The sequence below is a fragment of the Mytilus edulis genome, chromosome 1, assembly GCF_963676685.1.
Source record: "Mytilus edulis chromosome 1, xbMytEdul2.2, whole genome shotgun sequence".
Lineage (NCBI taxonomy): Eukaryota > Metazoa > Mollusca > Bivalvia > Mytilida > Mytilidae > Mytilus > Mytilus edulis.
Genome location: NC_092344.1, coordinates 114,675,123 through 114,701,450, shown reverse-complemented (window position 1 = coordinate 114,701,450; position 26,328 = coordinate 114,675,123). Strand labels below are relative to the sequence as shown.

Sequence of the window (26,328 nt, the reverse complement as noted above, 5' to 3'; positions counted from 1 at the left end):
TTGCGCAATTGTTGCCATCTTTTTATTGTTTTTTTCTTATTCTGTTGCCTTTGCACAAAAAGTAAAAATTACATATCGTCAATCATTCTACATTTTTGATTATGGGCCATCTGAAGCACGACTCCGGCTCTCCGGATGCGGAATTTTCTCACTATTGAAGACCTTTTGGTGGACTTCGGCTGTTTTCTTCTCTTTGCCTTTGGTCGAGTTGTTGTCTCTTTGACACATTCCCCTTTTTTATTTTCCATTTTATATATTTCTTGAGTTGTTTTTTATGAATGAATTATATCGGTTGATCAAAGGTCAATCTGTGCAATTGACCTCATCAATAATCAGTTCTTAGTATCTTACTTAGTCTGATATTACTCTGACGTCCAACGGCTGTTTTGCCAGACAAGCTGGGGCCGTGGGACGTCAGAGCTCGTCCCATATCAAAAAGTGGATATTTGCCCACCCAAAATAGATGCGCTGCTTTGTCGCTTCTGGTGCCGACTGACGGCCTTGAAATTATATAAATCGTGCATCAATCTGTTCATTTTTCATTTATCTCTTCATTTATGTAAGTTTCACCTACCTGCCAACCTTTATTTTCTCATAATTAGACTGTTTTCACAGTGACCCATCGATATCTTACTGAGACAATATCACGTTTGAGACAACTAAATTGTATCTTTTTGTCCATCTATTCAGACTTTTGCATATTACCTAATGCTAATTCACATTTGCCTTTCATTTATTTTGCTGTTTTTTTGGTGAGATATAGAGACAGAAAACAGTGTCCATTCAAAACAGGAGATATTTGAACAGTTTAATTTGCTCATATTGTTTGCACTTCATTTTTGCTGATTTTATACATGTTTCAGACATCTTTATTGATCTATTTACACTAATAGAAGGAAAAAAATCTACATTTTCATGTCTAACTATAATCAACAATCTTTCTGAGTCTATATTATCCAATTTTTTAAAAACAAATTATTACATTTTTTCTACTTTTATTCAAACAACTCTTCACAACCTTATTGTTAAGAGACAAAATGACACAGAAATTAACAACTATAGGTCACTGCAGCATGGTATGGCCAAATCATCATTGAAAAATGAGGGTTAACCAGTGATTTTGCTAGCGCTCGTCACTTTCGTATTTTACGAAACGATTTTCGCATTGACATTGACAAAAGTATTTCAAATCAATTTCGTCACTTAAATTTTGAAAGTGTAAAAAAATATTTTCGTATTAAAATACTATAAATCTACCTGTCTTTATGTTTTTTGACAAGTTTATGACCCCTAGGTAATTAACATTTACAACAGGTGTTACAAGTTATTACAACTAATCTGCTTATCGACATCGGTTGGGTCAATAATTCGTTAATTAAACCTCATAATAGACCATCATAATTATTTTCCCCATGAAAATCAGTCAGTCGGCAATGCATTTCATCAACCAGGAGTACAGTTTTGTCATTTTATCAAAATTGTTTTTCCCTTGACAGTTATCCACATGTCACTTCCCGTTTTCATTTCATTTTAAAGCGGAAAGTAGAAAACGTGATTGTTTACAACCACCTTACACTAAGTTACAATGATTATAATCGTTCCAAAAAGGATTTTATTCATTTCCAACTTGATAGAAACGATTTCCAAATATCGATTAAGATGTTTTATAAGGATAATGATGATGCAGTGAGATAATCATTGCAAGTGAATTCCTGCTGTAATTCCTTGTTTGAAAAAATGGAATCTATTAAACTTTTGTTGATCAGGAATGTCCTCTGGAACAAACTGAAGAGAAATTGTGAAGTAAATTTCTGGATCCCATGTCAGAATCCTTCATAACAGCCAATACAGTCAAATCATACAATTACTGCCAATCATGCCTAAGTCCTTTAAAGATATTTAAAATCTGACAAAGTCAAAGATGAAGCTTGTACTGTACATCCTTGGTCTCTTTCTGTTACACAAGAAAGGTTGATTATAATAGTGCACAAAAGTGACTAAAGCCCTCAAATTCCTAGCTTAAACCCTGGGGTTCACAAAATAATATTGCTTCCAATGTACTGTATTGACCTTTTTCATATCTCCTGACAGTGTTCAACTGTAGCCTGCAACACATACATTTTATAAGATATAATAGATACATGTAGGTTTGTAATCTTATGAAGTTTTAAAATTTCATTTCAGTGTGACATGTTTTACAAAATCCTAGTGTGTTGTTTTTGTCGAGCCTTCGACTTTAGTTGAAAAAGCGAGACTAAGCGATCCTACATTCCGTCGGCGTCGGCGGCGTCCACAAATATTCACTCTGTGGTTAAAGTTTTTGAAATTTTAATAACTTTCTTAAACTATACTGAATTTCTACCAAACTTGGAGAGAAGCTTGTTTATGATTATAAAAAAGTATCCAGAAGTAAATTTTGTAAAAAGAAAATTCCATTTTTTCCGTATTTTACTTATAAATGAACTTAGTTTTTCTGCGAGGAAACATTACATTCACTCTGTGTTTAAAGTTTTTAAAATTTTAATAACTTTCATAAACTATCCTTGATTTGTACCAAACTTGGACAGAAGCTTGTTTATGATCATAAGATAGTATCAAGAAGAAAATTTTGTAAAAATAAATTTCCACTTTTCCGTATTTTACTTATAAATGGACTTAGTTTTTATGCGAGGAAACATTACATTCACTCTGTGGTTAAAGTTTTTAAAATTTTAATAACTTTCATAAACTATCCTTGATTTGTACCAAACTTGGACAGAAGCTTGTTTATGATCATAAGATAGTATCAAGAAGAAAATTTTGTAAAAATAAATTTCCACTTTTCCGTATTTTACTTATAAATGGACTTAGTTTTTTTGCCAGAAACAAAACATTCACTCTGTGGTTTAAGTTTTTAAAATTTTTATAATGTTCTTAAACTATCCTGGATTTCTACCAAACTTAGACAAAAGCTTGTTTCTGATCATAAGATATTATTCAGAAGTAAATTTTGTAAAAAAAAAATTCACTTTTTCCGTATTTTACTGATAAATGGACTTAGTTTTTCTTCCAGTTAACATTACATACAGTCTGCAGTTAAAGTTTATAAAACATTTATTAGATTCATAAACTATTCTGGATTTTTTACCAAACTTGGAAGCTTCTTTCAATCACAAGACAGTATCGAGAGGGAAATTTTTATTGATGTTTTTCCTCATTTTTGTTGAGTCTGCGATTAACAGCAAACATAGGCGAAACACTGGGTTCCGTGGAACCCTTACAAATTTTTTATATAAATAAATGTCATGCTATGCTGCCCATTAAGTGCTTTAATTTGAAAAATGCATATTCATTTGGTTATTCATTGGGATTAATTCTGTATTCTTTGATCTTTCATGATATGTCATAAAGTTTCAGTTAATCATTGAATAATTATTATATGTTGATGTACAAACATTATACATGTATCTGGTATAATTTCAGTAAGAAAGATGACTGCTAACTTTAGTTCTCCTGATGAAGATGTTATTAGCAGGAAACTTGATGTTAATTCTGGTGGAAATGTGTCCAAAGATTTATTAGAGAAATTTTATGAAATTCAAGATTGCATTGAATGGATACAAAAACATGATTATAAAAAGGTATGTTTTGATATGAACATACATGAAGTATTTTAAATATCTGTCAATTGATGTAATGTATACGCAGGTAGACAATGTTTTCTATCAATATTTGATGTACCTTGTCTCATTGTTGCATCAGTTACCATGTTATTAATGATTGATAACAGAAATTTAGAAAGGTAAATCAAAAAGGCAGGAGAACCGAAATATTACCGGTAGTTGTTAATTCTAACATGCATTTATACCCTTAAAAGAAATCTTTACTTTCTTAAATAAAGAAGTTAACTATAAATATTTGTTTTTAATTCAGTAATTTAAAATGAAATATTGTAAATATCTCTAATTGACCAATTATGAAATCGTATGAAAAATTTTCTTGATTGAAGACATTTTTTTATTGTGACAAAAATGTTTTAAAAAAATATTTATTTGATTTTATATGATATATCAAATTTTTACCAATTTTTTTTTTTAAACAAAAAACTTAGTTTTATTGAATAGTATCTAATTGCCTGAATGTTGTCAACATTTTGATTTGCTAACTTGTTTTATATCATTATAGATAGCATTGCAAATGCCTGATGAACTGATGAAAGACTCTGTACCCATAGCTGACAAAATTCAAGGTCAAATAGAGGGCAAAGTGTTTATACTAGGAGACACATCATATGGCAGGTAATGTTTCACTTTTCAAATATTTAAAATCACAGTAAGTATTCTTTGATTTGTTGTCCTGTCAATCTAGATTGTCAAAAATAGAGTTATTACTCATATCTGTGCCATATTAAAGTTTGTAAATTTGACTTAACAATTTTTATGCCCATTGAAAATGAAAGATATATTTTCCCTTGATTTTCATGTAGTAAAACTGAAACCATGATTTCAAAAACTAGTAAAAGTATAATTTTTCCCACCAACTGTATCAAGTTATTACTTGATTTTTATTTCACCCGACTAGGCTGGATTTAACCGGTCCGCTTATTTAAGACCAGTCCATCTATGGACAGGTGTTTTGGGATAAACTCATCAATGAAGTGTCCAGTTATTTGTCCGATATTTTACACTCTGTTCATTTGTATATCAGTTTGGTGACACTGATAGGTGATTAGAAATCAATTATTATATAAAGGCCATCATCCTTATCACACACATCTTCAAATAGACTGTCCTTATGCAAATTAAAATAAAGCTCTCCCCGATCAGTTAAATAACATTGGTAATATCTCACATCAAAAAATGATTGATATGAATTTGCTCTATGCAGGAGAAGTATTTGTGTAATAACCTTCACCAAGTTCACTTCAGACCTAATTTTTGGTGAGCCAATAGTAAAAAACATTCAAGAAATTTATAAAAAAAACTGATTGGCACCAATTAACTGATAGGACCTTCATGGAAAGACCTCATTTCCTGTAACGATAAAAGGGAGAAAATTAGATTATCTCCCCCTAGATAACTTGATAAATCAGATAATTGACTAAGTGCCCAGAGATAACATCACTGTTCACATGCATAACATTTTATCATACAGACATTTAAAAAAACATATACATTAGTAAAATCAGGATATCAAATTGATTTCTTCTATAAAAATATATTTATTTTTATGAATTAATCTCAAGCCTATATGTTTGTAAACTAATGATAAAAAAACCCACATTTTCTCCTCACTTTTTAGCTCACCTGGCCTAAAAGGCCAAGTGAGCTTTTCTCATCACTTGGCGTCCGACGTCCGGCGTCCGGCGTCGTCGTCGTTAACTTTTACAAAAATCTTCTCCTTTGAAACTACTGGGCGAAATTAAACCAAACTTGGCCACATCCAAGATGGCCGCCATGGCTAAAAATAGAACATAGGGGTAAAATGCAGTTTTTGGCTTATAACTCAAAAACCAAAGCATTAAGAGCAAATCTGACATGGGGGTAGAATTGTTAAACAGGTCAAGATCTATCTGCCCTGAAATTTTCAGATGAATCGGATAACCCGTTGTTGGGTTGCTGCCCCTGAATTAGTAATTTTAAGGAAATTTTGCTGTTTTTGGTTATTATCTTGAATATTATTATAGATAGAGATAAACAGTAAACAGCAATAATGTTCACCAAAGTAAGATATACAAATAAGTCAACTTGACTGAAATGGTCAGTTGACCCCTTTAGGAGTTATTGCCCTGAACAGTCTATTTTGAACCATTTTTCGTAAATCTTAGTAATCTTTTACAAAAATCTTCTCCTCTGAAACCACTGGACCAAATTATTCCAAACTTGTCCACAATCATCATTAGGGTATCTCATTTAAAAAATGTGTCCGATGACCTGGCCAACCAACCAAAATGGCCGCCATGGCTAAAAATAGAACATAGGGGTAAAATGCAGTTTTTGGCTTATAACTCAAAAACCGAAGCATTTAGAGCAAATCTAACAGGGTTAAATCGTTCCTTAGGTGAAGATCTATCTGCCCTGTAATTTACAGATGAATCGTACAACCCGTTGTTGGGTTGCTGCCCCTGTATTGGTAATTTTATCGAAATTTTACTGTTTTTGGTTATTATCTTGAATATTATTATAGATAGAGATAAACTGTAAACAGCAATAATGTTCAGCTAAGTAAGATTTACAAATAAGTCAACAACATGACTGAAATGGTCAGTTGACCCCTTTAGGAGTTATTGCCCTTTATAGTCAATTTTTAACAATTTTAATTGGGCCAAGTTCATTATAGATAGAGATAATTGTAAGCAGCAAGAATGTTCAGTAAAGTAAGATGTACAAACACATCACCATCACCAAAACACAATTTTGTCATGAATCCATCTGTTTCTTTTGTTTAATATTCACATATACCAATGTGAGCGACACAGGCTTTTTAGAGCCTTTAGTTTTTACATTCAATGAGAATATTCTTACACTGTTTAACATTTTAAGACCTATTTAACTCAAGAAATTGAATATTATAAAGCTAAATTGTTGCTATTTGTTTATATTTCAGTTGTTGTGTAGATGAAGTAACTGCTGAACATTATAATGCAGACTGTATTATTCATTATGGCCATAGTTGTTTGAGCCCTACTCGACGAATACCTGTCAAGTTTGTTTTTGGTCAGTCACCAGTAGATATTCCTGATCTTGTGTCAAAGGTTAAGGATATATTTACAGACAAAGACAAACTTATTGTTTTGTTGTATGATACCTGCTATGACCATGCTGTAGGTATGTTGATCTTATACACAAAAAGTTTTAAGAATACATTCAAACATAAGGAGGAAAACATTTAGAATATGAGATAAGACAAACAGAAATGACTCTTAAACACATAGCCTCACTATATATAAGGATACATAAGAGGTGAACATTTTAGTGTTTCAGTTGAACTTGCTTTTGTTCAATTGAAACTGGCTTACAGGTGGTTGAAGCAGCCATGAGTTGGTTTTACAGATTTTTCATACAAACTGCACTTAATGTACTTTAATTTATCTGAATCATATTGCTGTAACAAGTAGTTTCTTATTGCATGTCCTACATTATATGAAACTCAGTGAATAGATCAAATCAGGTATTTTTCTGAGCATTCAGATATATTTTGTGTAGTTAGAGTTATCTCCCATACAGTGATTTCTAACCATGATTTAACCAGAAATCAGTCGACAGTGACTATTCAATGATACAAAATATGTTTATATAATGCATGATTATTATAGAAATAGCTTAAAGAGGCACTAGCTGTCAAATTCATAGTCACCGATTTGACTCAAATTCTCATATTTGTTTTATAACAATGTAAAACATTTATCCAAACTATCAAAAGTCTAAAATAAACAGTTTACAGAGCATGGGTAGATAATATATAGGTTCGTTTCGTGTGAATTATAGTCCATAACTGGTTGGATATGAATACCCCAAGCTGTCACTTGTGACATGATTAATACCACCTGGTTTGCAATCGAAATTTCGACAAGGAGAAAATGTAATCAGAAAATCATAAAATAAATCAAAATATATGTTTGCAAAATGAAAATTAAAAGAAACAAACATTTTTTCTCTTTTAAAAAGAGGTTGAGTCGTATCTTTTAATGACTTTCAAAATAATAGTATTACTTTCTTTCTCTTGTAAATCGAAAGTAAAAATTTCGATTTTGAGCTTAATAAGTTTTGTACTTTTTTTTAGAGAGTGATTATAATTGGCTTAAGTTTATGTTTCATCCATTTAATGCATTAAAAACGCCATAATCATTCCCAATCTCTTGTCAAACATTGTTTATTTTTGTATTTTTCATTGTTTTCGGCGGCCATTTAATATTTTTGTGTTTTTTGTACTGATCGGAATCGGACCAGATATGACAAAAATCCGCATTTTACGATAATAACTACATATCCACAAATGGCACAGTAGACGGAAAACAATGATACCTAAAGAGAAAACTAAGCATTAACAGACTATTTATTAGATAACTTTGTTAAAAATATATATCATTTTGATAAAAAGAAACAACTGGGACCATGAACCAATATATTTCATAGACATGATAATGAAAGTTTTTTAATTTAAATTTTATTGCTATATGATACTTTCTCTTCCCTTTTTAGCTCACCTGGCCCGAAGGGCCAAGTGAGCTTTTCCCATCACTTGGCGTCCGTCGTCCGTCGTCCGTCGTCCGTCGTCCGTCGTCCGTCGTCGTCGTCCGTCGTCGTTAACTTTTACAAAAATCTTCTCCTCTGAAACTACTGGGCCAAATCAAACCAAACTTGGCCACAATCATCATTGGGGTATCTAGTTTAAAAAATGTGTGGCGTGACCCGGTCAACCAACCAAGATGGCCGCCACGGCTAAAAATAGAACATAGGGGTAAAATGCAGTTTTTGGCTTATAACTCAAAAACCAAAGCATTTAGAGCAAATCTGACATGGGGTAAAAATGTTTATCAGGTCAAGATCTATCTGCCCTGAAATTTTCAGATGAATCGGTCAATCGGTTGTTGGGTTGCTGCCCCTGAATTGGTAATTTTGAGGAAATTTTGCTGTTTTTGGTTATTATCTTGAATATTATTATAGATAGAGATAAACTGTAAACAGCAATAATGTTCAGCAAAGTAAGATCTACAAATAAGTCAACATGACCAAAATGGTCAGTTGACCCGTTTAGGAGTTATTGCCCTTTATAGTCAATTTTTAACCATTTTTCGTTAATTAAAGTAATCTTTTACAAAAATCTTCTCCTCTGAAACTACTGGGCCAAATTAATCCAAACTTGGCCACAATCATCTTTGGGGTATCTAGTTTAAAAAATGTGTGGCGTGACCTGGTCAACCAACCAAGATGGCCGCCACGGCTAAAAATAGAACAAAGGGGTAAAATGCAGTTTTTGGCTTATAACTCAAAAACCAAAGCATTTTGAGGAAATCTGACGGGATAAAAATGTTTATCAGGTCAAGATCTATCTGCACTGAAATTTTCAGATGAGTCAGTCAATCGGTTGTTGGGTTGCTGCCCCTGAATTGGTAATTTTGAGGAAATTTTGCTGTTTTTGGTTATTATCTTGAATATTATTATAGATAGAGATAAACTGTAAACAGCAATAATGTTCAGCAAATTAAGATCTACAAATAAGTCAACATGATCAAAATGGTCAGTTGACTCGTTTAGGAGTTATTGCCCTTTATAGTCAATTTTAACCATTTTTCATAAATTAAATTAATCTTTTACAAAAATCTTCTCCTCTGAAACTACTGGGCCAAATTAATTCAAACTTGGCCACAATCATCTTTGGGGTATCTAGTTTAAAAAATGTGTGGCGTGACCTGGTCAACCAACCAAGATGGCCGCCACCGCTAAAAATAGAACATAGGGGTAAAATGCAGTTTTTGGCTTATAACTCAAAAACCAAAGCATTTTGAGGAAATCTGACGGGATAAAAATGTTTATCAGGTCAAGATCTATCTGCCCTGAAATTTTCAGATGAATCGGTCAATTGGTTGTTGGGTTGCTGCCCCTGAATTGGTAATTTTGAGGAAATTTTGCTGTTTTTGGTTATTTTCTTGAATATTATTATAGATAGAGATAAATTGTAAACAGCAATAATGTTCAGCAAAATAAGATCTACAAATAAGTCAACATGACCAAAATGGTCAGTTGACCCCTTTAGGAGTTATTGCCCTTTATAGTCAATCTTTAACCATTTTTCATAAATCTAAGTAATCTTTTACAAAATCTCCACTGAAACTACTAGGCCACAATCATCTTTGGGGTATCTAGTTTGAAAAATGTGTCCGATGACCTGGCCATTCAACCAAGATGGCCGCCACGGCTAAAAATTGAACATAGGGGTAAAATGCAGTTTTTGGCTTATAACTATGAATTCAAAGCATCTAGAGCAAATCTGACAAGAAGTTAAATTGTTAATCAAGTCAATATCTATCTGCCCTGAATTTTTCAGATGAATTGGACAACTGGTTGTTGGGTTGCTGCCCTCCAATTGGTAATTTTTAAAGAAATTTTGCCGTTTTTGGTTATCTTGAATACTATTATAGATAGCGATAAACTGTAAACAGCAATAATGTTCAGCAAAGTAAGATCTACAAATAAGTCAACATGACCAAAATGGTCAATTGACCCCTTAAGGAGTTATTGCCCTTTATAGTCAATTTTTAACAATTTTCATTAATTTGGTAAATATATGTTAATTTCTACCAAATATAGTTCTCTGTTACTAATGGGCAAAGTTCATTATAGATATAATTGTAAGAAGCAAAATCGTTCAGTAAAGTAAGAACTTCAAACACATCACCATCACCAAAATACAATTTTGTCATGAATCCATTTGTGTCCTTTGTTTAATATGCACATAGACCAAGGTGAGCGACACAGGCTCTTTAGAGCCTCTAGTTTTTTATTATAAGAACCAGTGTTTTTTCCTACATATTTAGTGCAATTGTATCTATACACGTATATTCTTATTTGGCCCAAGCGGAAAAAAATAATTCTGGAACTATAAATGAATATAGAAAACCTAAACTGAAAATACTGTTTTCATGGTTTTAGTTTAATTGTATTCTCAGTTATGAATTCAACAATATAGACACAAAGAATAGGGTGGAATAGAATATTTTATTCACCAAATAAGGGCCTATAGTATACAAACAATATAATACATTTTGTTATAAACAATAACGTATATAACATAAAGCCTTTTTAAAGGAAATAGAGCATTACTACGACGTGACAAATTACATTGAAAAAAATACAATTTATTTTTTACGCCAAATGTGATGCTATCCAAATTTTCTGGGGAGAACACTGGTCCAGACGCCATCTAATTAACCATCGATTTGACCTCAGATGACCATATAAGCGATGTAAACATAAATAAAGATATGAATAGATTAAACCAACATGTGCAATTAGATTTTTTTAGGTCTGTTTGATTTTATTTTATAGATTAAAATAGATGTTTCTCATTGTTTTTAACCGTATAAGTATGATTTTATGTGCATCGAATTAGTAATCAAATGATTTACCGTAGTTTCACTTGCATTGTTGACATTCTTTTTCTTTAAATAACCAGTACACGTACAATGCATGCGTTGTCAATCTCTAGCTAGGGGTTAAATTTAAGTTCACATGAATACGGATTTAAAGAGGTCGACCCTTTCACTTGCAAGTGAATGACTAATTATCAATGTTTCTTAGCGTAATTTGACAAAATTGAACCTTTTTGGCTGCAAAAAGTGAATTGTTAATTTACTATTTCACTTTCATTATTGATTGAACAGACAAAAATCAAACTTTAGATTTTTTATATATCTCGTAGCTAGTGCCCCTTTAAGGTCAAGTTACAGTACATGGGCTATGTCACAGACTTTCTTAAAATTTTGCATACACATTTGGCTCGTTGAACTTTATCTGAAAATTGAAAAAAATATGCCTTTATCTCTGTTTTCCCATTAAATATTGCTGATTAAATTCTTTCAAAATTGGTGCTCATTTGTATAGAAATTTTTGTTTAAATCATAAAATTTTCAATTTTTTACTCCATATATTTTTCTTTAAAAACTACATGTAGTTCATACAAAAATGTCCTTTTTAATGATAAAATAATAATAGGGGTACCAACTACCGACTTCATGTTTGCAGTAAACATCAAGCAAAGTGTTGTAATTGGTGAAAAAATACACAAAGGTCAGAAAACTACAATGGTATAAGAAATATCAATTCTCCTCATAAAATCTCTCAGTAACATAGATGTGTTCCTTGTGTGTCATATATCAGCCAATCTTGTTTGTTTGTTTGCAGATAAACACCATAAGCTTCAAGAATAAAATGTTCCATTTACATTAGATTTTCTCTTTCAGATGCTATTGCTACAAAGTTGAAACACCATTTTCACAACTTTATTGTGTCAGAACTAATTTTCCAATCAGGAAATGGGGATTCAAATAATAGTTGCCTTGACAGTTCTTCAAATGACCTTTCTAAAGAGAAATCGATTTGTAAATGTAACCGATCATTGAAACTTCCTCTAAACCAGTCATTAGATAGTGCAATGATGCTTTATATAGGACAAGAAAATTTAACCTTGACAAATTTAATAATGAACTTAAATAAGTGCTGTTTTTATACCTATAATCCATTGAACTTTGAACTAAGGAAAGAAAGTTCTAATGTAAATAGAATGTTAATGAAAAGATTTTACATGGTGGAGAAGGCCAAAGATGCAAACATTGTCGGTATCGTAGTGGGAACTTTAGGTGTTGCTGATTATTTGAAAGTTATAGAACGACTTAAAAATTTAATCAAACAAGCTGGAAAGAAAAGTTATACATTTGTGGTTGGAAAGTTAAATGTTCCTAAACTTGCAAATTTCTTGGAGGTGGATGTATATGTGCTAGTAGCATGTCCAGAAAACACATTATTGGACTCGTCAGAATTTTACAAGCCTGTTGTATCAGTGTATGAAATGGAGATGGCATGTAACAGAAGTCGCGAATGGACTGGAGATTACCACACAGATTTCAGAGATATATTACCAGGTAATAATACATAAAGTCAAAATACAGATTCAAAGTTCATCTGAAACAATGTCATGTTATTTGAAAATTATTGTTTCCCCAATGAAAATGTTCACAAACTTAGGGAAGGTCAGTAAGTGGAGTGCCATAGCCAACCTTTACATAAGAATACCAGAACAATAGTCACAGAATAGATGAATACTGTGTCTCACTGACATTTTAGCAACACATTGCATGGCCTGAATTCAATTTATGAAAATCAGAAGTTATAACACTTAATTCTCACAGTACTTCATATTAAAGGTGCAGAGTTATGTTTTAGATGGGTCAAACGCACTTCTGTATCCACATATATCATATTTAAAGTGCAGAGTTATGTTTTAGATGGGTCAAATGCACTTCTGTATCCACATATATCATATTTAAAGTGCAGAGTTATGTTTTAGATGGGTCAAACGCACTTCTGTATCCACATATATCATATTTAAAGTGCAGAGTTATGTTTTAGATGTGTCAAATGCACTTCTGTATCCACATATATCATATTTAAAGTGCAGAGTTATGTTTTAGATGGGTCAAACGCACTTCTGTATCCACATATATCATATTTAAAGTGCAGAGTTATGTTTTAGATGGGTCAAATGCACTTCTGTATCCACATATATCATATTTAAAGTGCAGAGTTATGTTTTAGATGGGTCAAACGCACTTCTGTATCCACATATATCATATTTAAAGTGCAGAGTTATGTTTTAGATGGGTCAAATGCACTTCTGTATCCACATATATCATATTTAAAGTGCAGAGTTATGTTTTAGATGGGTCAAACACACTTCTGTATCCACATATATCATATTTAAAGTGCTGAGTTTTCTGTTTTAGATGGATCAGACTATGTTCCTATACAAGATTCTGACATGGAAGGTACTACAGATGTATCATTAATCACAGGTAAACTGAGGACAATAGGTCACGTGACACAACCAGAGGTTACTTCAACATCAATCGTCCCTAGAAATGAAGCAATGGCTGTTACAACAGTAAAGGCAGAAAATGCAGGTAATTACAGCCATGTTTCGTTGAATTGTTTAGTTGACTCATGTAGTTGGGCTGCTGTATGGTAGATGTTTACTTGACATCTCCAATTGTTCATATTTATTACATTTTAAAAATTGAGGAAACTTGAAATCCTTTTAAACTTGTGTTTATATTTATTAAATGGATATAAATGAAAACACACACAATGTATTGACATTATTATAAGACATAAATCAGCAATCATACTTTGAATCAAGGTTTCCTTGGCGAGCACCATTTTTGCATTTTGCAAAAAAAATATAAATTGTGGCGATTAAATTTCATTATTTGCGAGAGAATTTGGAGAAGGAAATATATAGAAGTATTTGATTTAATCCATCTTGTTTATTTTATATTTTTTGGGTTTCTCTGACTTTCCCTGATGAGACTATACCTTGAACTCGTTACGATTTTGACAGAAAATCAATAATCAGCTGATTGCATTTTGTAGCTGTAGGCAACAATGGACTAATTGATAAAGTAAATGTTTTAAAGTGTTTATTGCTCATAAGTTAAGACCTGGAAGTGTGATTGGTTGTATTTTGACTGATGTTGATTTTTAATATTTTGTACATTTTATTCTGATTTTATGACTTTCTGTATATTTCGATATAACATTTGTATTTTTATTTTATTTTTTACAAGCCGGAATATTTTAGTAACTTATTTTTAAATACAAAATTCAGCAAGTTTTAGAAATATTTAGTTATTAAAATATTTACTTATTCATTAATAATTCTTTTAAGTAATTTTTTACCAAGTTGCTGTAGTCTTAACTTTTTATAGTTGATTTGATGTATGCTTTATACATATTTCGGTATATTTTTAACTTTGTAATTGCGTGTATGTACGAACTTGTGTATTTTTGTTTTAACATGTAAAGCGCTTAGAGTAATTGTATTTTTATATAATGCGCTATAAAAATGCCTTGTAATAATAATAATAATAATATTCATTACAATGTTGACTAAAAGATAAGATTAAGAAAATAATGGTCTTTTATTTTTAAACCCGTATCAGGCATATACATTCTGTAATTGTGAAAATCTTCATTCTTTGGTCAATTGGCTTATGGATAGTTGTATCAATTTCAACTCCTACATTATTTAAAAAAAAAATATATTTGCATTACACATGCAATGGCAGTACCTTTCCAATTACTATTTATGTGTTGTCTAACTTAGTTGTAACACTTTATAGTGACTGGAAAGGGTAGAAAAATTCAGATGAGAAACAACTGAAGATACATGGAAATGGCACCAAATCATTAGATATTGCATCTTATAAAAAGAAACTGAGATTTGGATAGTTCCACTTCAAGGTAATTTTTTTTATCTCTTGTGAAATGAAATAAAAAAATATTTTAACACTGTAGGTAATTAATAAAGATACTATTACGTTTATTTCTATATTGGCCTTATTATTGGTCCTCGGTCAGCAGTATTGGCCTTCGGCTTTGCCTCAGACCAATACACCAAGACATAGACCAATAACAAGGCCAATAAAAAATACTTACGCAATAATATTATAGAATGACAGTAATGACAGTATATAAAATGGTCAAATATAATTTCTTTTTGGTGTATTCATGGCAACAATCTGCATTTATTTGTTATAAAATATTGCAAAAAGGGGGGGAAAGATGTCATATTTCCTCAAAATTTGGCTAAAAGTAGAATTTCAATTGCTTGAAGTAATACCTTTTCTGAAACTGTGTACATATATCATTCAGCAAATCCAATGAAAATCATATGTCTTTCATCTCATTTTCTTGTGAAATTTGCGTCAAAAACTTCGTGTAGAAAAAGAGTGTTTGTAAACAGTACATTAATTTCTGGACCGATGCCCGGCCTAGCTATGAAAATACGGATTGTCAAACAGAAAACAGCCCATAAAACATGTAAAAAATAATCTTGATGCACTTATAAACCATCTTTGAAGGCTAAATTAGCACTCATCTGTCTAAAAATGAACTTTATTACACAATAACTTTCCTATTTGAAAAATCCACAGGGGCCAAAATGCGAAACTAAACTCCTAACTGTGTATTGCTACCTTAATATTAATTTTTTTTCAAATTCTCCCTTTTAACTTATTTTCTGAGTTCTGCTAGCTAATACGAGTAAAATGGCCTTTTATTTTTGAAAATTGGTTGAGTAATGAATATATTATGAAGGTTAGCAGTTGACACTGAAACGTGACAAAAACTGATTTTAAAGAAAGGTGCCAAGTCAAAGTGTAAACTCTTGTCTCTACCTCAACTTTTAGCCAAATATTAAAAACTGTACCTCTTTTGTCAGTTTGTTAATGTTGAATATCTTAATAAGATCTCTGATGATGCAACATTGTATAAAATTTAGCAATTTCAAGCATAAAAATGTTAATCTTTATGCTTATTGCATACTGTCGTAATTTCTGCTTCTTGCTATGTTTTGATATAGTTATAAAGCCAGCAAATACGAATATCTCATAAAACTAGTAAATGCACGGGGTAATAAATACATACGGACGTCAAATCTGTTGTCTGTTCTCTCTCATCATTGGTAGCGTGAATAACTAGTCAATAGTAAAAATGATACTTTTATTAAAGAGCCGATATATTTCCATACAATAATATATATAATTTACATACCAGCGGAGCTACTAAAATAATAGTCTTTTACTTGTATTTTCGTACGGACCAACCGCGGGATTAACTTGACAATATAAATGAATATGCAAGGCATACAACTATCTGCGCTGCTTCTTACCTCTAAATTATAACCCTTACTTGTAATATAAAATACGAGGCATACAGCTAATGCGCTGCTTCTTACCTCTAGGAACCCCCAGGATGAGCCTTGCTGCAAGCCAAAAGTAAACACAGCAAAGACTGACAAATGTGATGTTGCACTGGTATTTATTTCAAATTACCGGAAGTAAATATTCTAAGCAGGATGAAAAACATAACATAACATAACGTAAAACGCTTACATAAAATATAGGAGTCCTCGACTCAAAATGCTTATAATCAAACACTCTTATAAATAAACATATCTAGACATATCAATTCTTCCAGTTAAGAACTCATAAATATACACTTTTGGGTTAACGCTTAAAATATTGACCCAACGGTAACGTTCTGAACAATACATGACAAAGTTGCGCCATGTACGACGTTATCGATACAGCTAATAATATAAAGTAAAACGTACGTTAATTACTCATTCAATATACTAAATACTAGAAATAACTTCTGACAACTTATATAAACTCTCTTAATATAACAATAACAATATTCCTTTACTTTGAAATAACCAATACACACATTTACAACACATACCAAAGACTTGATTAACAAACTTGGTGATAGGGAATCAATTTCTTACATCTGATTTAACTATACATTTAATATATGCCAAAATGTAACATGAAATCTTGATAAAAACAATAATTTGATATATTCGCAAGTAAAAAACCAACGCGTTCAATACTTATGCTACTACATGCAGCCCAATCCATCAGAAGCAAGAGTTAAGCCGATAGAGTACATATATAAGCCGTGTGTCAAAATGTCTAATTTTGGTTGCTAAGGACTGTAAACAATAGAATTGACATATATTGTCATTCTTAAACACTTAATTTACTCAGAAGTTGATTAAGAATCTAAATATCAATAGATTTGTGGCATGAAAAGTCTTAAATTATACAATTCTGAGCTTGGTAAGAATGCCATAAGGTAGCAATAAACAGTTAGGAAAAATACTAAAATTTGCCCTTATGAATTTTACCATCCCCTTTTCATTGCTTTCTTGCAATATCAAGTTTACTGTTTGTGTCATATATGGGCATATGTATGTAATCAGAATCTTCCATAGATTTTATATCCAGTATATAAAATGGTAAATGTTTGTAAACAGTACATTAATTTCAGGACCGATACCCGGTCTAGCTATGAAAATACGGATTGTCAAACAGAAAACAGCCCATAAAACATGTAAAAAATAATCTTGATGCACTTATAAACCATCTTTGAAGGCTAAATTAGCACTCATCTGTCTAAAAATGAATTTTATTACACAATAACTTTCCTATTTGAAAAATCCACAGGGGCCAAAATGCGAAACTAAACTCCTAACTGTGTATTGCTACCTTAGAAAAAATGTAATAGAAAAAAAAATCACATTACTTAGAATACTTTAGATCATTCAGGTAGTCTTTTTTTATATGTACAAAAGAACAGCCAGTAGTCATTGGATATTGTAGATCATTCAAATAGTCTTGACCTATTTATTAGTACAAAAGAACAGCCAGTAGTCATTGGACATTGTAGATCATTCCTGGTAGTCTTGACCTATTTATTTATACAAAAAAAAACAGCCAGTAGTAATTGGTTACAGTTAGTTACTGTAGATCATTCAGGTAGTCTTGACCTATTCATTTGTACTGAAAAAACAGACACATATACGAATATCAATTATATGCTTACGAGACATGTTGCAATGTTTAACTAATTACGGCATGTGAAGACTTGCATAAAAAATGTCATTCTTCAGAGCTTTCAGCTCTTTGATTTTTCTTTGTTTAGAAAGAAGGAAAATTTGAACAAAAAATATATTTATGTTACTTGACGATAAAAGGACAAAATAGAACAAAATGGCCTAAAATATCAACTTAATCATAAAACACCAAAAAGGTCACAACTTGTTTCCTAAATGGATCTATTTTAAAAGACTTAATGCTAAATAAATTAGTTCTTTTCATATAAGTTCATAATATTCTCCAAAGTAAGCCCATTTTAGACATTTTGTCAAAATTTGATGATTTTGTGTAATTTTCAGACCTAAAGGCTTTAGGACAACCTTGGCCACCACCTGTGATCCAAAATGTTTTGTAACTAAAAGATTTCAATTTTGATATAGAATTCATGAATATAAAAACTTTTTGAATAGTGGATGGCAGCCGAAGTTAATTATGCCAAAAAACAATTAAAATTATGGAAAACCAAATACCAAAATTGACCTTAAAATACAAAAAAATGTTTATTCAAGGGATCATAAAGGAGTAGGTCCGGTAAGGGCCGATTTTGGTTTCAAATTTCAAGTTCATCTGACGAAAGATTTTAGACACTTTTTAAACACTTTTAAAAGTGTCTACTTTTGTTGAGTCAATAAGTATATGTAAAAGATTTTAACTGATTTACTCATTAAAAACGCCCGATTCCAGCTTAAATATGAAAAATCTATCAAATATGTCAAAAATTGTCACTTTTCAGATGGTTTTTGCCTAAAGTGAAAGTGGCCGCAGCCGTGTTCATCCTCAACCTTTAACATAACGGTACCCAAATTGCACCGAGTACCCAAATTGCAATTATTTAGCAAAAGTAGCAGTGGACATCTTGCAATATTTCCTAGAGACTAAACACTTTGTATTTTTATGATTTGACACTTTGCACATCTTTCAATATAGGTGAAAATATTTAGATTTTTACAAAACGTTCACAGTATTTATCAATAAATGAAGTGTTTACTGAAAAAGCAAAATGTACTGAAACGTTGCATGATCAAAACGTCATCTTTTTAAAATGATCAAATACAATATGTTACAAGTATCCATTTAAAATTTTTTTTTAGAGTAAGCATGGACTAATATCCAATTGTTCAAAATATTTGAAGAATTTAAACAAAAGCTCTGTTATTAGACTTTTGACAATGCAATTTGGGTACTACTCATGTCAGAATCATTGATGGTTTGGAGGTCAGTTTAGACCAATTTTTCTATGATTCCATATGGATTAAAAATCAAATTGGTGTACCTACATAATAAAGAAGGATACAGCTACAAAATAAACACAAAATGGACATTTTTTTCTTTATAATAAAAAAGCGTAGGTGAAAAAACTGTCAAAATAGGTGCAATTTGGGTACTGTCATGTTATATATGTTATGTATTATCATCAAATACAACTTACATTTCAATATTAAGAATGAACACGAATGTGGCCACTTTCATTTAAGATGGAAAATGTCTAAAATATAACTAAAATGCTAAAATTGTGAAGATTTCAGTAATTTAGCATGACTTACTGATGCTAGTACCCGATATATGTACATTGTATTGTCAAACACAGCCCATATATTTTTAGCAGAAGCATTCTACTTTCCAATAAATAACTAAAAGTATACATTTTAACAATTTTGTAAAACTGCTATATTTTGGGGCCAAAAAGGGGTCTTACTGAACCTACTCCTTTTAAGGGAAGGTGCAAAACAAATATAATTGTCATAAGTATTTCTATGTAAAAAAAAATATTTTTTGGCCCGATTTAAAAAAACTTCAAAAATTTAGGGCCAACCCTTCATTGACCATTGCAAAAAATATATTGTTTTGGCAAGAGGGGTGGCGAAAAAAATAATTGACGCAGGGGAAATCCTGCTTCAGATCCCATTTGAAACAAAATGAGTGACCCTTTTCCCGCTCCGTATAAAGATGTTTTAAAACAACATGAAATGTATTTCATTGTTTAGATAAGGCTTTTAAAGTCCGGACAGTGACATAAATTTAGATTTTTCTTTTAAATTAAGAGATATAACATGACAACATTTTTGAATGATTTACTTTCTGTGAATGGGATAAATTTTAAATTTAATCTCTTAAGTCATGAAATTTGACAATTTTTTTGGTTCCACCTACAAATGTTCTACATTTTGACATATACCAGTATGGATGTGATAACTTATGAAAATAAATCAAATTAAAACCTGAATACTCTCATTAGTCAGTAATATGAAAATAATATAAGGGTTAATAAACAGTACAATAATCTATCATCTCAAGAGATTCTCGGAGAGACAAATATCTGTATTGGATATCTTTTTAATTCAACTCCTCAGAGACCACTTTAATCATAGGACCACTTTCCCACTGTTACAGAAAAAGTAAAATCACAAAAATACTGAACTACGAAGAAATATATTTTCACGTTTGGAAGTAATATTTTTTATTCAGTATATATGAGAAAGGCTTAGTTGATTGTGTTATTTTCAAAAATTCTTTTTAATCATTATCTCAATCAGGTTAAGGGGTGTTGACATATTTTTTCACTGGATTTAATAATATATCAGGAACTATCTAAGATCTTGATCATGTTGAAACCCTTAAAATGTAAATATGAAAAGCAGAAAAATAAGGATTTTGGACTTGAATACTCCATAAAAGCCAAGCCAATTAGAAAAGATATATTAGTTTGATAATTAACCTTACGAACGATCAATATCTCTCTAAGCAATAAAATAAATCATAATATTGAACTTGAATTTAGTAATTGACACAGATTTAAAAAAAAAAGTATACAAATGTGGTAAGAACTTTTAGACTGTTACTGAACAGCTATTTTGATATGTGTTATCTTGGTAAAAATATATTGGATTTTTGTAATGATTTTTTTTTTCATATATTTTTTTGAGGGATTCAGTAGAAGACAGTATATACCATAAAATAACAAATAAAACTCACTTTGATTTAATATAATCTAAAAAATAAGCAAAATTGTTATTTGAAAATTGATTTTTTTTTTCGTTATCTATCAAATATATCCTTCATATATATATTATGTTCACCATACATTTGTTTGTTTGATATAAAAATGATTTAATTAAATGGAAGCATGTTGGCCTTATAGGCTTATAACTTGTCCTCATTTCAGAGTAATTTCTTTACATGGTTCAATAATCAAGTTTAAGTTTTAGTGATTGTGTCAGTTTTTCAGATACTATAATGAAGTTATAAGTCAACTATACTAAGTTGTATTTAATCATTTCTAGTTGTACATGTTCATCTGAAAAAACAACCCTTTATTTTGATGTTACTCTTTTATGAAATAACATTTTTTTCTTGAAATCTTTCAGCATAAAATTAAGTTATATTTATTAACATTTCAGCATGTACACTCTTGTGAAATCTTATCAATAGTAATTAACAAAAATTTGGAGCAGCAGCTTCACCTCGAACAATATTTTGCCCAATTTATGGGATTTATGTTTTCTGGTTTGTGCGTCCGTTCATTGGTTTGTCCGTCTGTCCCACTTCAGGTTAAAGTTTTTGGTCGAGTTAGTTTTTGATGAAGTTGAAGTCAAATCAACTTGAAATAAGTACACATGTTCCCTATGCTATGATCTTTCTAATTTTAATGCCAAATTGGAGGTTTTACCTCATTTTCATGGTCCGAAGATCATAGAAAATGATACTGCAGATCAGGCATCCGTGTACTATGAACACATTCTTGTTTATTGCTGCAAAAGGATTGAATCTCATTGAAGAATTTAAATATGATAAACCTCCTCCTTTGGTAAGGGTTAACATATGATGTGAATGTCACATGTTGATTTGTCATGAATGGAAATTGTACACAGTTTAATTTGTTTATAATACTGACCATTAGGATCAGTACTTTATGAATGAGTCAGGACATTTTTGTTTAATCAGGGGGGATTTATTTTATCTGGGAGTTGGCTATCAGATCTCACGTAATCTCCTATTTATCTAGGGTTATTAAAGGTCTTCACCATATTTCATTATTAAACATATTTACTTATCTTACATCACAGATATGAAGGTGTCAATTTGAATCTTATTTGTCCAAGTGATTACAAAATGATTTGTATCATCAAAATTCATTGATATGATTATATTGTCATTATTTATTATTTATCAATTTTCCTTGAGGATTTCTTCATAATGCAGTATATTAATATTTTTGCAGAGGAGTTTTTCTCATCACGTTCATGGAAAGGATTAGAACAGAATTTGGGTCAAACAGAAGTTAGTAATGCAGTTGAGGGAATGAAAGGAATTGCAGCAGGCTACAGCAATGAACAGAAATAAATTTTAACTAATAAAATATTAAAAAAATTTAATGCTTACTTCCTCTTTATGTTTAAATGTGTTAAAGTTTTCATTCCTCCACTTCACCAACATTGTTGAATTTTCAAATTTCTATTGTTTTTCTTCATTATTGGACAGTCTATTTCAACTCACCATTGGTACAAGGATTAAACAAATTGATGAGAAAAATTAATTACAATGTTGAATAGGTCAAGATACTGAGAAATGCCATTTTATTCCAATAAGATAAAAGAATATGAAGGCCAGAGATGGGTCTGTATGATTATAGGATTTTTAAATTCCTCCCAAAACCATTTTGTTTTGTGTGATTTAACTGATTTCAGCTCATTTAGAGTTCTGACACTATTACAATTTGTTTAAACAAATTAGAGTGTACAATTATGTGAAAAGTTTAATCAAACTGCTCTAGGAAAACCACAAGTAATTACTGCTAGTTGTGTTCTAAAAAAGAAAGCGTTGCAAAAAAGAAAGCTTATTTTACCATCCCAACACATTTTAATTCCTCTTCACCCTTACAATGAAGGTACATCTGAATTTCATTACACACCTATTTTAAAAGATATTTCAATTGTGAAACAAATTTTATAAATTACAATTGGTGGAGAGAATACTAACTGTCAAGTCACAGAAAAAAGAAATATATATATAAATATATATCTTCATGCCTTATATATCATGTACTGTAGTACGCCGCTAGATTAAAACTAACGAGGAAAGGTAACACACGGCCAGCGAAAGCTCTTTTATTGAGAGCCCAGGTGGTCGTGTGGTCTAGCGGGACGGCTGCAGTGCAGGCGATTTGGTGTCACGATATCACAGTAGCATGGGTTCGAATCCCGGCGAGGGAAGAACCAAAAATTTGCGAAAGCAAATTTACAGATCTAACATTGTTGGGTTGATGTTTAGACGAGTTATATATATATATATATATACTAGAACACACCCGCGAAATCGCGGGGAAATAGAGCGTATGTAAACTGTAAAAAAAATATGCTGACTGGAGAATTTCAGGAGAGATATCAAAAGTCAAAGGTACTTAGGGACTGGGCACATTTTTTGCCCTCCCCCTATTTTCCAAATACCGATTTTTATACCTTCTGTTTTCTGTACTCCATGAACATGCATATATACTTTAATTACAATACAGAGAATTTCAGGAGAGGTATCAAAAGTCAAAGGTACTTAGGGACTGGGCACATTTTTTTGCGCTCCCCCTATTTTCCAAATACCTATTTTTATACCTTCTGTTTTTCTGTACTCTATGAACATGCATATATTCTTTAATTACAATACAGAGAATTTCTGGGGGGCCTGGAGGCCCTGCCCCCCATTTCGTTGAAAAAATTGGTTGATTATATGGGGAATCACTGAAGCATGAGAGAAACGCCCCCCCCCCCCCCTTTTTAGGTCAGTCAGTGCCCCCCTCCCTTATTGAAAGTTCTGGATCCGCCACTGTAAACTAATTGATAGTAAATAGCAAATATTATTCATTTTCGTTTTCCTCCCAAAATAACCCAAACTGAAACACTTTAAGCAAGGATGATACATGCTAGAAATCAAAATGACAGCAGAAAGCAAATTTATATACTTTATTCATAGTCTTTGTATGTTCAAAGTACAGAAAAACACAAACCGGAAGTCTAATCTGACTTAAAGTTTTGTCCAATGACGGGAAAATATCCGGACGCATTCTTTTTCGTTTTTATCCCAAAATAACCCCAACTGAATGATCATAAGAATGGATGACAAATGCGACTATACATGTTAACTATAGGACACAGAGGCATGATGATTAATTTATTGTGGGAGGAGGAGAAGCGACACCCAAAATGAGGTCTTCTCGTTTAATAGTATAGATGTATAGAGTCTATACGAATCTACCAACCAGTAAACTTAATAGGTATTGGATCATCAAAATTGACAATACTACACAAACAGGAAAAATTATATGTATGTAAAATATATATATGTAAAATGTATGTATGTATGTATACAATTTCTTATAAATTTTTAACCAGATTTTTGTGACAAAAATGTTGGTTATTAATTTCGGGATGTACTGCAGGTAGCCAAATGTTGTCCGTGCATTTACTCATGAACCGTTCAACCACAGCTTTTAAAATTTTAATATGTTATGACTGATGTCAAAATGGAGGTCAAGTTCGATAATGACGATTTTCACTTTCTCTGTTCAGGACTTATGGTTCTTGAAAGACTAAAAATTGTGTAAAAAGTCATGTTGTTGCATTAACCCATGAACCATTCAACCAAAGCTTTTCAAATTTTAATATGTTGTTACTGATGACAAAATGGAGACGGAGGTCAAGTTTGATGTTGATAATTAACAAGTTTGATGTTGATAATTTACACCTTCACCGTTCATCAGTTATTGTTCTTGTGATATTGAAAAATGCCAGGACACGAATTAATATTAATAAATCCGGTTTGCTGTCGCTCTGACAGCCTCTTGTTTAACATACATTGAAAGATTTCTGAATCTGAAAAGGCATCTCGTTTATAACACTATCAGTAAAAACCAATCAAAGACACCAGGCTTAAAATTATATACACCAGGCTCGTGTTTCGTCTACATAAACCTCACCAGCGGACCTTGAATCAAAATAGTTAGTAGGCCAACCTCAAATACGAAGCTGTAGAGCTTAAAAACATAAAAATCAAAGTTGTGCCAAACTAAACCATATATAAAGGCAACAGAAATATACTGGTGGTTTAGATTCATAAATCGATTGAGAGAAAACAAATCCGGGTAACAAGCTAAAACCGAGGAACACACATCAACTACTGTGGATTCATTAATATTCGTTGGATACCAATTTTCGTGGATTTCGTGGGTCAAGGTAAACCACGAAATTAAATGTTCAACGAATGACAAATTTTCTATAGGCTTGTATAGAGACTATGGCAAAACCACGAAATCAAATATCCACGAACAAGTAAGTTTTCTTTAATCCACGAAAATTGGTACCCACGAAATTAAATGATTCCACAGTATTAGAGGAAAGTACTTGAGGGTAGAATAACCGAAGTGGTTAGAATAATTCATCATTTTATATAGACAATTATAGAAAATTGCATCCCCAATTGTGACTACCAATACAGGTCTTCTTCTAACTGACAGTAAAACCCTTGCCAAAGATGGGTGTCTGTTTGGCTGTGCGGGATGTAATTAGCCGGGTCCCGTCAGAATGAAGATGTTACATCCGATGCCTCGTGTAATGCCCGCGCCACACTGTCCCGATTTTTATATACGATGGACACCCGAATGCGAAAATAGTAAGTTCGTACGAAGTTGGTCCCGATCTCGTTAAAATACCAAAAAGTGACCGAAGCAAGTACGATGAATAACGAAGTCTATACGATGTAGCCGAAATTATATACGATAGCAAAAGATGGACATACGAAGGTTAACCGAAGACGGGTATTTAAGCTTCATGTCTCAGCCGAAGCCTACATGATGGTTTCACGAAGGCTACACGATGGATTACGAAGGCTACACGATGGATTATGATGATGGCGCGATGGCCATACGATGTCTAAAAGATACGAACAGAATTTAGACAACATATCGTTTCTGTACAAGTCTGCCATGCATGGTGGGAAATCGATCTTTTTGTCTAATTTTTATAAAACTTAGTTTATTATTCCCTCGCCTACTACATGTAAGTTGCGTGTAGATAAAATTGTTATGGACACTCTGGAACCAAAATGCTCAAAACTTGGTATGGTGTTACTCGTTAAGAATATCTTAA

At 31.7% G+C, this 26,328-nt stretch overlaps 1 protein-coding gene across 4 annotated transcripts in view; it reads left to right on the top strand.

Moving 5' to 3' along the window:
* LOC139501100 (2-(3-amino-3-carboxypropyl)histidine synthase subunit 2-like) overlaps positions 1 to 22,569 on the top strand; it is a 68,777-nt gene extending 46,208 nt beyond the window's left edge. For all 4 annotated transcript variants that reach the window (XM_071290094.1, XM_071290101.1, XM_071290107.1 and 1 more), the window contains exons 2-7: positions 3,463 to 3,620; positions 4,165 to 4,277; positions 6,586 to 6,806; positions 11,942 to 12,619; positions 13,481 to 13,657; positions 22,416 to 22,569. In XM_071290094.1, coding sequence (XP_071146195.1) covers positions 3,471 to 3,620; positions 4,165 to 4,277; positions 6,586 to 6,806; positions 11,942 to 12,619; positions 13,481 to 13,657; positions 22,416 to 22,537 — 1,461 coding nt within the window. In that variant the 5' untranslated portion in view covers positions 3,463 to 3,470 and the 3' untranslated portion in view covers positions 22,538 to 22,569. The remainder of the gene's footprint in view (positions 1 to 3,462; positions 3,621 to 4,164; positions 4,278 to 6,585; positions 6,807 to 11,941; positions 12,620 to 13,480; positions 13,658 to 22,415) is intronic.
* Positions 22,570 to 26,328: the final 3,759 nt, after the last annotated feature.